Source organism: Mesoplodon bidens (genome assembly GCF_964165515.1).
Source record: "Mesoplodon bidens genome assembly, chromosome: 3".
In the NCBI taxonomy this organism is placed as follows: domain Eukaryota; kingdom Metazoa; phylum Chordata; class Mammalia; order Artiodactyla; family Ziphiidae; genus Mesoplodon; species Mesoplodon bidens.
The window spans coordinates 102,616,892-102,630,220 of NC_138178.1; the positions used below are offsets into that span (position 1 = coordinate 102,616,892).

Here is a 13,329-nt window from a genome sequence, read left to right on the forward strand (position 1 = left end):
CCTGCCCCCGGCAGTGGAAGCATGGAGTCTTAACCACTGGACTGCCAGGGAAGACCTAGAAGCCACCAGTTTAACTGGTATATCTTCTTTTGACTTCAGAGGCTTTTTGCCACTTGAATTAAATGTGGTTCCACTAAGACTTGTTTGACGACTGCCTCAAGTTGAAATACCACACAGTGACAATTATTTGAAGTGTGGTCCTTTCCCTGTGAATTTTACTGTTTCAGTGTTTTGTTCTAAAAGAGTTGTGTTACATTGACCTTTCAGCCATTTTACAAATGGTCATCTTCCACTCCAAGAGACACACACACTCACACACTCACACATTTCTTTACTAGTGTTCTTTCTTTCTCACTTTTAGTGTCTAGTACCATTATGCACCTCAGGAATTGCCAAGAATCCCTCGCTGACCTGACGATCTATCTCCATACTTCTTCCTGTTCATACTAGAACTTCCAAGAACATAGACTTTTAGTCAGACCGATCTGAGTTCAAATGCTGCCCTTGTCATTTACTAGCTCTATGATCCTGGGTATTTTACTAAGGTTCCTAATGCTTTGTTTTCACATTTGTAAAATGGGGATATAGTATAAGTTACCTCACAGTATTAGATGAGATACTGTAAATAAAGTGCTTAAGACAATTCCCTGGCACTTAATCAGCACTTTATAAATGCTAGCTATTATTTCTTTTCATCTCCTAGTGGCAAGGCGTCCCATTATAGGAAATCACACTAAGTTGATATTGACTCTATTATTTTTTAATTTTTTTATTAATTTTGATTGGAGTATAGTTGATTTACAATGTTGTGTTAGCTAAGTTGATATTGACTTTAAACCCAATTAAATGTGTCAACCTTTTGGGGGGATCATTTCATTAAAAAAAAAAAAGGCAGGGAAAGATGAATGTCATTCGGTGATTTTTATCCTGTGTTCACAAATAAGGCTGGCTCTATGTGCAGCCATGGAGATCTTGAGATGATCTGAAGGAAAGTTTGTAGTTTAATGCAAGTGAGCAACATCTGTTCTTTCTCTTGCTTTCTTTCTTCCAGGACTCCACTTGCTCCAGATTCCCTGCAGTGTCAGTGCTGTGGTAGAAAATGACAAATAGAGGGCACAGTGCTTCCCACCTTCGTCCTGTCTCTCCCGTGGTCTCTAGCAGTGATTCCACTGGTTCAGCCCACCTACATCTACCCCTCCCCTGCCCTACCCTCAGACCTTAGAGCATTCCATTCCTATTCTACTCACGGCGATATCTGGTCACTGCCCAGTCTCAGATCTGACTTGGCTCAGCCAAAGGCTCATGTGTGGGGTGAGGCTTGTCAGCACTCAGGGCTGACACAATGCCTTTTGAGCAATTCCTCCTAAAGCTCACTTTTCCCTGAAACGTCTGATGTTTTGCATATCTTCTTCCTGAACAGTCAGCTAGGGAAAGCAGAAGTAAGTCAGGGAGTAGTTTGAATTACTAGTGCAAAAATCCCCAAACAAAACAGAAAAACTACCTGAGCTCATTCATCCCTCACCTCCTTCCACACAGAGCTCTCAGACTTCCTTTTTGTACTTTCCTTCCCCTTCAAGGTGATTTTTTTAAAACTTTTTATTATGAATAATATTCAAACATGCCCTGAAGTAGAAAGAAGAGTATGATTAGTTTCCAGGTGCCTACCACATGCAACTTCAACAATAATCAAAGTTTTGCCTATCTTGTTTCATTTCTCCTTCTTATTTTATTATAATGATCTGTGCTCATTTATTCCTAGAGTATTTTAAAACTAATTATGAGTTTATTTTATTTTATTTTTTTTGCTGCCCCACGCAGCAGGTGGGATCTTTGTTCCCTCATCACGGATCGAATCTGCGCTCCGTGCATTGGAAGCGCAGCGTCTTAACCACTGGACAGCCAGGAAGTCCTGATGAGTTTATTTCTAATGACTCTCCTTCTCCCTGAGTTAAAGCTGGGGTTTGGGTGGAGGGAACCAAGTGTGGTGAGTTCTTCTCCTCACCCTGCCTCCCTAGCTCTCCTTACTGCCTCACAGTCGGAATCAGGTGCGAATACAGTTTCATAAACTGATATTGATTTTTCTAATAAATAATGTTAGTTACCTTCTTTATGCCAGACACTGGGCTAGGCACTGAGAATAGAAGAGCGATAGGATAAGAAACTCTCAGTTCAGTGGGAAAGAAAAAAAGCAAAAGGGCAAGACTGTTGGTTTGGCCTGATTATTCATGCAGGTGCAGCAAGAGTGTTAATTTACCATATAGACTCCTTAAATCTTCTTTGTAAATCTAGAGCCATATTTATTGATGAGGCCACAAAAGTAACTTCTTTCTGGAAGTTTCCTTAAGGAATCTCAGACTGGACTGTTAAAAGCCTCTATCATTTGCTATCTTGAGTTTGGAGAAACCAAGCCCAAGAAACTCTTTCCACCAGATTTCACCTATACTACATATAAATTTGGGTGAATCCCTTTCTTCTCAAGGTTCTTACAATTTCTTAAAGTTCCTGGCCTGCCAGGAAGTGATCTTCCTTATCTCCTGCAAACCTGCAATCCAGTAAGCCAGGTCCTGAGATGTTTTCCTGAGAAGACTTTGTAAGTATTGATTCATCATACTAGATTTAAAAAGCATCATTCTCAAAAATGGTATCTGGGCAAGGCCTTGGTTTCATAACTAATTTTTCCATTATATCTTAGTAAAAGGAGGGCAGGTTCTTACTGAACCTATGCAAATAGCTACATTGCCATAAAAAGTATGGAGACTTGGTAAATTTATGGGTCAAATGTGTGGGTCAGTGAGAATCAAATATCATCTTAAAATGTTTATTTCGGTTAAAAAAGCAGAGTCTAGGGACTTCCCTGGTGGTCCAGTGGTTAAGACTCCATGCTTCCATTGCAGCAGGGCATGGGTTCCATCCCTGGTCCGGGAAGTGAGATCCCACGTGCTGTGCGGTGCAGCTAAAAAAAAAAAAAAAAAAAGAACAAAGCAGAGTCTAGTAATTTGTTATGGATTACAGAGAGTTTAAGAAGAAAGAAAAAAGCCGTATTTATATATTCAGAATAGAACATTAAAACAGCATTAGCATTAAGGCAGAACATTAAAACAATATTCCTAACAAATAACCACAAATGTTCCTTATTAGTTCATTCAGTCTTATGCAACTAATTCTTGTTCTGCTGGATTTTGAGTCAGCAGTCTTAGAAGCTGTCTACTTTTGACTAAAAAGAGTTCTAGAAATCCTGACTCAGTCCACTGGTTTGGTATGAAAGATGTCTAAGTTATGTCAATTCAAAAGCCAGTACAGCTGTCCTTTGGTATCCGCAGGAGATTTGTTCCAGAACCCCTGGGAATATCAAAATCCAGGGATGCTCAAGTCCCTTGTATTCATAGAATGGCACAGTACAATTGGCCTTCTGTATTCTCGGGTTCCATGCTCGAGGATATGGAGGGTACACTGGTACACTGTACTTAAGAGAGTTTATGCTTTAAAGTGTCAATGGCTTGAAGTATCCGGTACAGTCCTTTTTCATGAGATTGTCTTTTTTTTTTTTTTTTTGGCTGTGCTTTATGCCTTGTGGGATCTTCGTCCCCCGACCAGGGATTGAACCCCAGCCCTCAGCAGCGGAAGTGTGGAGTCCCACCAGACTGCCAGGGAATTCCCGAGATGGTCTCTTTTTTTAATTGAAGATACAAATTCTGGCCTGTAGTTTATAGGGGAGGCTTCAGGCAAGCATTAGAGTAAAACAAAAACTATCTGAAGGTAACAGGGCCTTAAAGCCTGTGATTACTTTGTAGCTGATAATTTTCATAATAAGAATAGTGTAACTTACAGGGAAATTTGTTTGCTTCTTTGGTATGCAAAACCAGTTAATAAAGTCTTATCAAAAATTTTTCTAGACAAAATGTCTCTAAAGATAGTTGTTAAGCCTATTTCAAAGAAGTCAGTGAATGTTATGTTGATTGATAAAAATGGATGAACATAATTTTTATAGAGAATACAACCCAGAATGTCAGTGAGCTGCATATTTCCTAGCAAAGGTGTAGGCTGTGAGAAGACAGAGAACTTGGATAGAGGAGTCGAAGGTTGGACGTGATTTGGGGGAGCTCCTTCTTTAGACTTTGTTGGTTCTGAAAGTTCCTGTTGCATCAGAGTAAGGTGGCTGTGGTCACTTTCATGGATCATATGTTGTTAACAAAACTCCTCCAATGTCACAAAGCTTCCCAAATCACTCATTTAGAAAGAACAAGACATAACACCCCCATAGGGTCATCTACCAGTTAGACCCAGGGCTACGCAGGGCCTGAAAAGGTAAAAACCTGAATCAGGAGAACTGCAGATTAGAGAGGGGATAAAAGGATTATGAGAGTGAAAGATCTGGCAGAGGTTAGTAGGGCTGGGTTCTACAGATTGTGAGCCAGTCTGTGTATTACATTTTACAAATGTGATGTGTTATGATTCTCAATAATAACTGAAAATACCCATCTTATATATATGCAAGATTGTTTTGGGCATCAATGGTAACCGATTGTTCTCTAGATCCATAAGGAAATGACTTTAGCTGGAACAAACTATCAGGGGCAAGATGGATAGTGTAAGAGAAGGAACAATCCGTGGGAGTAGGTAGATCAGGATTCCATTCTTGTTCTGCCACCCATTAGCTCTGTGGCCTCAGTTTGATTGTAAAAAAGGAGAAATAATTCTAGTGCTTCTTACTTTGTGTAGAAGTCGTAAGGGTCATATGAGGTCATTTCTGAGAAAATGCACCAAAATGCAAAGCCATCTATTTAGGTCCCTAGAAAACCTCAACACCACCTTTGCATGGATTGGAAGAAAAGTCCCTTCCTCTGGGGGAAATCAGTTCTGTGCCAGTTTGCACAGTTTGCTGAGCAGAGCATGAATTAGGTTTTACTCTCTACCTGTCCCCTTGGCTGGGGGAGCAGAGAGTAACCTTTAGAATGGTTTCTGTAAGAACTACACTACATAATACCACAAGGAAGCATCCACTAGCAGGATATTTGCCGAATACCCTTAATAGACTAGACCTTATTGTGTTCGGTGGGTCACGGTAAACTGATGCCAAGTTCTGTACACAATTGAGCACTCTGGAATCTAACAATGGTCAGTGTTTAGATATCAGGTCATCTCAAATAATGTGTCCAGCTCTGAAAAAATGACCGCCCTCATCCCTGGACTTTTGTGTATCTGGAGGGCATGTGAGTGACAAAAACCCTGGGAAAAAAGCTTATTTGGGACCCAAGCAGAGTTGGATTCCTTATTAGTAAGACATTGTTCAGCATTCTTACCCTTCTTTTGTTTCTATGTCTCCTATCCTAAGAAACTCCTCTCAGCTGGAGAGCTTCCAGCCCAAGGCTGACCTGGATTCTTATATCCAGTCAACTGTAACAAGCAGTAACACTTTCTACTGCAGAATGAGGGAAAAGTTCTCCCAGTCCACAGTGTAACAAGACCACTAACCATTACTAATTCTTTTAAACCAGTGGTTCTCAACCATGTCACTAGATCCAATCTTTTATAGCAAACATGTTGTATCTCCCTTTTACTATCCTGTAGGGTAAGTCATAGATAAAATAACACATTTATACTCATAAACCCAGGCAATGCATCTTCAGAGTCTAAGCACTCAGAATCATTGTTTTAACAATTCTTTCCTTGCTCTCCTGCCTTATCAGGTTTTCCTCTCTATTTGGTCTTTATTATCAATAAACAAGCTGTTATTTTTCCCATCTTAAAAAAAAAAAGTAAAACACCAACCTTTTCTTGACACTCAGTGTTCTTCAGTCTTGTGACTTTATATACCTAGTCCTATGCTGATGTCTCCTAGATTTATATCTGCAGCTCAAACTCTTTTGGACTTGACTCCTGTATTCACTATGTTCAACTGCCGTTTGACACCTTGAAGTGTAATTTTAATAGACATGTTGAACTTAGCATCAACACAGGGTTGGGTGGTATGGGAGGAGACTGCAAGGATGTACACCAAAATGTAAATGACAGTCTTGATGAGGATCTTGTGTGTGTGTTTCTCTTTATTATTATGTAAAACTTTGATAATGAGCATTAACCCTTAAACTTTTTTTCCTTTTAAACATCTTTATTGAAGTATAATTGCTTCACAATGGTGTGTTTAAATAAACTTTAAATTTTGCAATAGTTATGGATTCAAAGACAGTACACAGAGATTCCATGTACCCTTCAGCCGGTTTCGCCTAGTGATTACTTTTTTTTTTTTTTTTTTTGGCAGTACACGGGCCTCTCACTGTTGTGGCCTCTCCCATTGCGGAGCACAGGCTCCGGACACCCAGGCTCAGTGGCCATGGCTCACGGGCCCAGCCGCTCCGCGGCATGTGAGACCTTCCCAGACTGGGGCACAAACCCATGTCCCCTGCATCGGCAGGTGGACTCTCAACCACTGCGCCACCAGGGAAGCCCTACAACTTACCTATATATAGTGTAATATCAAAACCAAGAAATTGACATTAGCATAATGTGTGTGTGTGTGTGTGTGTGTGTGTGTGTGTAGTTCTGTGTCATTTTATTTCATGTATAGATTCATGTAACCACCACTGCAATCAAGATCCAGAACTATTTCAACACTATAAAGGTCTGCCTTGTAGTACAACTTTATAGCACATCTGTATTCCTATCCTGCCATCCTAACCCCTGGCAAACATTACTATGTTCTCCATGTATATAAATGGAATTATACAATAATGACCATTTAATATTATTAGTTTTCCACTCAGAATAATGCCCTTGAGCTCTACGCAGTTTGTCAGGTGTATAGATATTCCATGGGATATAAGCACCACAGTTTGTTCAGCCCTTCACCTCTTGAAAGATAATTGAGCTATTTCTAGTTTTTGGCTAATCTGAACAAAACTGCTGTGAACATTCATGTACAGGTTTTGTGTGGACATATGTTTTTGTTTCTCTGGGGTAAGTGCCCAGGAGTGCAATTGCTGGGTTGTATAATTATATGTTTAATATTTTAAGAATCTGCCAAATTATTTTCCAGTGTCACTGTACCATTTTAAATTCCCACCAGCAGTGTATGAGAGATCCAGTTCCTCTGCATCCTTATTGGTGTTTGGTATTATCATTACTTCCGTGTGTGTGTGTCTGTGTGCGCGCACGTTTACTGAAGCATAGTTGATTTACAATGTGCCAATCTCTGCTGTACAGCAGAGTGACTCAGTTATACACATATAGACATTCTTTTTCTTTTTAATTCTCTTCCATTATGGTTTATCACAGGATATTGAGTATAGTTCCCTGTGCTATATAGTAGGACCACGTTGTTACTACTTTTTAATTTTTTTTTTGTTTTGTTTTTGTTTTTGCAGTACGCGGGCCTCTCACTGTTGTGACCTCTCCCGCTGCGGAGCACAGGCTCCGGATGCGCAGGCTCAGCGGCCATGGCTCACAGGCCCAGCTGCTCCGCGGCATGTGGGGTCCTTCCGGACCGGGGTACAAACCCGTGTCCCCTGCATCGGCAGGCGGATTCTCAACCACTGCGCCACCAGGGAAGCCCACTACTTTTTAATTTTAGCCATTCTGATGTGGCTCCCTGGAGTTCTTTCTCTGCAGTCCTGTCCCCTCTGGTACTCTGCAGTGAACTCTAGTTGCCTTGGTTTCCTCGCACTTCCATCTCCTCAACTCAGAGAGACTGATAGACCTTGCCTAGGTTCCCCTCTCTGTGCCAAGTGGCCTAGAAACTCCCTGCAGGGAGAAAGCTCATCCCGTTTGTTTCCCGTCTCTCAGTGATCACTGCCCTTCATTGCTTGCTGTCCAATGTCTTGAAAATCTATTGTTTCATATCATTTGCTCATTTTTTCTAAGAGTTTCAGGCAAAATCCAATCATTGCTATTCCACAGTGGAAGTCCATAATTTAGATTAATTTACAATGAGAAATAGCTCTTATACTTAGAATCTAGGTCTTAGATGGATTCATGGTCAATTTTCTAATCAGAGTATCTGTTCTCTCTCTCTCTATCTCTCTATATGTATCTACTCACTATCTATCTATCTAGTATAAATTTTGCTTAACTAGATGTCAAGAGTTCTAACATTAGAACTGACATTACTTATTTGTAGCATCTGAGACATTAACCATTTGAAGTCACTTTCTTTATTTGTAAAATGAAGTATACATGAGCCTTAATTCCTTGAGATTCTAGGATATTGTTTGACTTCTTCTCGGAGAAACAGGGAGTAAAGTTGGTAGCTGTAGTCCTTAGTATGCTATCTCTTTTTTTTTTTTTTTTTTTTTTTTTTTTACGCGGGCCTCTCACTGTTGTGGCCTCTCCCGTTGCAGAGCACAGGCTCCGGATGTGCAGGCTCAGTGGCCATGGCTCACAGGCCCAGCCACTCTGCGGCATGTGGGATCTTCCCGGACCAGGGCACGAACCCGTGTCCCCTGCATCGGCAGGCGGACTGTCAACCACTGTGCCACCTGGGAAGCCCCTACCTCTTTTTTTTAAATTGAAGTATAATCTTATATAAGTTACAGGTGTACAATATAGTAATTCACAATTTTGTAAGGTTACACCCATTTATAGTTATCATAAAACATTGGCCATATTTCCTGTGTTGTATTTACAATATACCCTTGTAGCTTATTTTATACATAATAGTTTGTATCTCTTAATCTTGCCCCTCCCCCATTCCCTCTCCCCTCTGGTAACCACTAGTTTGTTCTCTACATTTGTGAGTCTGTTTCTTTTTGTTATATTCACTAGTTTGTTGTATTTTGAGATTCCACATATAAGTGATATCATTTAGTATGCTATTTCTAAACAGGAAAACGGCATTGATCAGGTAATGAGCATGTGTTGGTAATTGTTACATAATATTAATAGCAGTAACAACAATAGCTAATGCATTTATCCTTTCGCATGCAGTGCGTTATATAATATCCACAACATCCCTATGAAGTAAGAGGTAATATTATTCAAATTCAGAAGATGAGAAAACTGTAGCCTAGAAAATGAAAAAAACAAGAATAAAAACCTGTCCAGTTTAAAGGTTATACTTAGACCACAGACGTAGGTCCTTTCTTCATTTTTAATCAAGGGTTAATTTCAAACAATCCCTAATAGTAACCAGTTATAAAGAAGCAGTTGGTGTGTATCATTGGATATATTATCCCTGCTGACTCCAGACAGCTACTGGGTTCAGCAGAGGCCCCTTTACTCTGCCTTCTTATTGCTCACAGACTTCGTCAAAATGAATGCGCAGAATGGACACCGAAGAGGGATAGCACGAGTAAATTGTGAGGGTGAAATGCAGTAAATGCCCAGCATGAAATAAGTGCTCAATAACAGTTAGTTGCTATTATTATTATTGTAAATCATCAACATCAGCACTGTTGAATTCAGCCCGATTGACTTTGCAGATCACAGAAGCTGTTCGCAGACCACCATTTGAAAACTTCTGCCTGAATGAGAAAGCAAATCATCCTCCTAAAGTTCCCTGTTTATGTCTAGAGAGGGTTTTCATACTGCTTTAATAATCTCCAGGGTGCTTTAAAAATATTATCTCATGATGTCACTTTCAGCTAAAGAAGTGAGTAGAATCAGCATTATAACCTCCTGATTTTACTCACCTGGGCTATAGGGACTGAGCACTGTTTTGGATATTCTCTCTCTTTTTAAAAGATTTTTATATATTTTATTTATTGATTTTTGGCTGTGTTGGGTCTTCATTGCTGTGCGCGGGCTCTCTTTATTTGTGGTGAGCAGGGGCTACTCTTCGTTTCAGTGCTCTGGCTTTTCACTGCGGTGGCTTCTCTTGTTGCGGAGCATGGGCTCTAGGCGCTCGGGCTTCAGTAGTTGTGGCTCGCAGGCTCTAGAGCAGGCTCAGTAGTGTGGTGCACTGGCTTAGTTGCTCTGCGGCATGTGGGATCCTCCCAGACCAGGGATTGAACCCGTGTCCCCTTCATTGACAAGCGGATTCTTAACCACTGCACCACCAGGGAAGTCCCCGATACTCTCTTATCTAGGACTAAATTATCAGGTTTCCAAAACCTGATATGCAGTTATTGGCTGAGGGTTGGAAAGAGGGAGTGGAGAATGGAAGGCTGGGTAAAGATAGGTAAAGATATGTAAAAATTCATCATTGACTCAAATACGCCAAATCTTCTGATGAAGTCATGACACAGTTCTAAAATGTGAAAAGCAAAATAACCATGTTGGAGGGATGACACAAATACAGGCCAAAGAAATGACAGGGCATTTCAGAAATGACAGGGAAAGTTTAAAGGAAGCACATGTGGAGAATATAAGGAAATGACCTTGAAATTTATGGGCAGGTCAGGCTGCTATAAACCACAGGATAGTGGGTGTAACTCAGGAGTGGAACAATTGACTGGGGAAAAAAAAACTGTTTGCACTTTCCCAGACTGGAAACGTTTCCTGTCTTGGATGTCTGGATCTGTTTCAATGTCCAAGTAGCCTTACTTCAAAGTGTTCATGGGAGCAGAAAAGACAATTGGTTGAGTGTGTTTATTCAGAGCTGGGGAGAGAGAGTGGGAGTGGGAATGGGCTTAGGAAGTAAGTCTGGGTTTAAGAGCACATAGAGCACAAGGGGATAACCATTTTTCTGCAGACCAGCATCCAGGGCACTTCTCAGAGAGAAGGAAAACCTGGGAGGGAAGAACCTGGAAAACAGGACACAAGCATCTTTGAAGTTATTTAGGTATGTAGGTAAGTCACAGTGGTGTTTGGTGCTCCAGGGAATGACATGGGAAATTCTCTCTCTTTTTTAAAAATTAAAAAAAGTTGAGGGAATCCCCTGGTAGTCCAGTGGATAGGACTCTGTGCTTTCACTGCAGAGGGCCTGGGTTCAATCCCTGGTGGGGGAACTAAGATCCTGCAAGCTGTGCAGAGCGGCCAAAAAAAAAAAAATTTTTTTTCTGAAATATTTTCAACTTTAAAGAAAAGTTACCACATTAATACAAAGAACTCCTAAATATCCTCTATCCAGTCACAATATTTAAAAATTTTCTTTCCCTTATTAAAAAATATTTTCTTTCTCTGTAAACACACATGTATATACATACATATGATCTATATCTATATATCTATATATAGATATATAGATATTTTCTTGGCTGTGCTGCCCAGCTTGTGGGATTTTAGTTCTCCCCACCAGGGATTGAACCCAGGCCCTTGACAGTAAGAGCGTGGAGTCCTAACCACTGGACTGCCAGGGAATTCCCCATATGATCTTTATTTTGAACCTTGGAGAGTAAGTTGTCTAATCATGCCCCTTTGCACCTTAATATTTCAAGGTTCTTTTTCTAAGAACAAAGATATTCTCTTAAACAATTGTAGCACGAATTTCAAATTCCGTATATCAAACACTGACATAACATTCCTATCTACTCCATTGACAATATTCTCATATTATCAATTGTCTCAAAAATGTTCTTTATAGCAATATTTTTTTCTGGTAAGGAAGGTCTCTCTTTGATAGGGGCATGAGGCTGACATTGCAGGACAAAGATGCATGCCCTTTCCCTCAGTTTCCTTAGGATCTTTATTAGTAGGGGAACCCTCGCAGGTCAGTTGTTTGGTTTTCTTTGGTTTCATTCTTATTCCACGTCCTCCCTAAGAGTACAAAAACTAATCAGCAGGAAATACCCAAGTGCTAAGAGATCTATAGTAGTAGAAGGGATCTGGCATGACAAGATGTAGTTTTAGCAAGGTGAAATTGGGCAACCTCCCACGTCTCCCTCCCCCCACCAGCCTCAGTTTAGGAGTGAGAATGGACTATAGTACTTTTCCTATTCCTTTTGATCTTTTTTGGGGAGGGTGGGTAACAGGGAGAATAATAAATACTTGAATGAGCAAAAATTAATTTGGGAAAAAAATAGGGAGATGATCTCCTATGGTAATTCTAATCCTTTACTGAGAATAAGACTTTCTATAAGAATTTCTCTCAAGGGAAGTGTGACATTGTACTTGTTTGTCTTCTTACCCATTCTTTTTGGTGATTTAGAACTAATTTCTGTTTAAGAATCAATTGATGTCAACTTTCCCCACTGATACCCCATATGTGAACCAGTTGCAGAACTGCTTCCCTGGTCATCTTCCAGTTCTGTAGGATCCACACATTATGCCACAGCAACAGGGAATGTGGTGGGAGGGACAGGAGAAATGGGAAAAGAGTGAGAAAGGATCTCTGCCTTGGGTGGGGAATGGGGTAATGTGGAGAAGGGAGAGGAGACCCCAAAGACTATGCTGTCGGGGTTTAGGAGAATCTACGATCTCTACGGGAGCCAAGTTTCATTTCAAAGTCATTCCTCTTTTTCCCTCCTCCCCTCCAGGCAAAATGAAGCTGACTCTGGTGCAGATCTTTTTCATTATGTTGCTGCTCCTGCTGGGCCTGGGGATAGGCCTGGGGTTGGGACTTCAGATGGCCGCAGCAGTCCTGGAGGAAAGTGATCAGCTACTGAATGAGTTTCAGTCCAGTGACTCACAGGACAAGGCTGAAGACACTAGGGAGGGAGCGGGCACCCGAAGCATAGAAACCCTTAGCAACAAAGAAGTGGTGCAACTGGAAGAGACCATCGTCAGTGAAGATGAAGTTGGAGGAAACAAGATGCTCAGAGCTGAGGCTCTCTTTCAGAGCAACAAAGACTATCTCAGGTCTGACCTGATGGACAGGGAATGCAATGCCCTGATGGCACAGAAGGTGAAGCCGCACAACCACACATGCATACCCCGGTACATATTCATCCATGAGGAACTAGAGGCAGTCAAAGCTGTCTGTAAGAGTCCTGTTGTTGCCTGTGACCTCAAGGGAGGCAAGTGTCACAAAAGCTCCCGTCCTTTTGATTTGACATTCTGCAAGTTATCCAAACCAGGCCAAGTCCCTCCTCACTGTAATTACGTAACTTTCATTCTTGAAAAGTACATTTTTATATCCTGTAGTGACATGAAAGTCCAGCTAACATCTGGACCATGAAGTAAGTTCTCTTCTGCACCTTCTCATCTTTGTCTTCCTTTCCATTTCCTCTTCTTCATGCTGTTTTCATTCTTAGCTATTCTGCAAAAAAGGTTCTGGGAAGAGAGGCTGGCCTCTTCTTTTTTTTTTTTTTTTCCGGTACGCAGGCCTCTCACTGTCGTGGCCTCTTCCTCTTGCGGAGCACAGGCTCCGGACGCGCAGGCTCAGCGGCCATGGCTCTGCAGCATGTGGGATCTTCCTGGACCGGGGCTCGAACCCGTGTCCCCTGCATCGGCAGGCGGACTCTCAACCACTGCGCCACCAGGGAAGCCCTGGCCTATTCTTTATCATATTTGAAAATA

The 13,329-nt window shown here is 41.2% G+C and overlaps 1 protein-coding gene across 1 annotated transcript; it reads left to right on the forward strand.

Annotated features, from left to right (window-relative positions):
* Window positions 1-12,352: 12,352 nt before the first annotated feature.
* Window positions 12,353-12,988, forward strand: RNASE10 (ribonuclease A family member 10 (inactive); the record flags this gene model as incomplete). Its single annotated transcript, XM_081228338.1, has 1 exon — window positions 12,353-12,988. One exon carries the CDS (start codon window positions 12,353-12,355, stop codon window positions 12,986-12,988), a length of 636 nt encoding a protein of 211 aa, XP_081084464.1.
* Window positions 12,989-13,329: the final 341 nt, after the last annotated feature.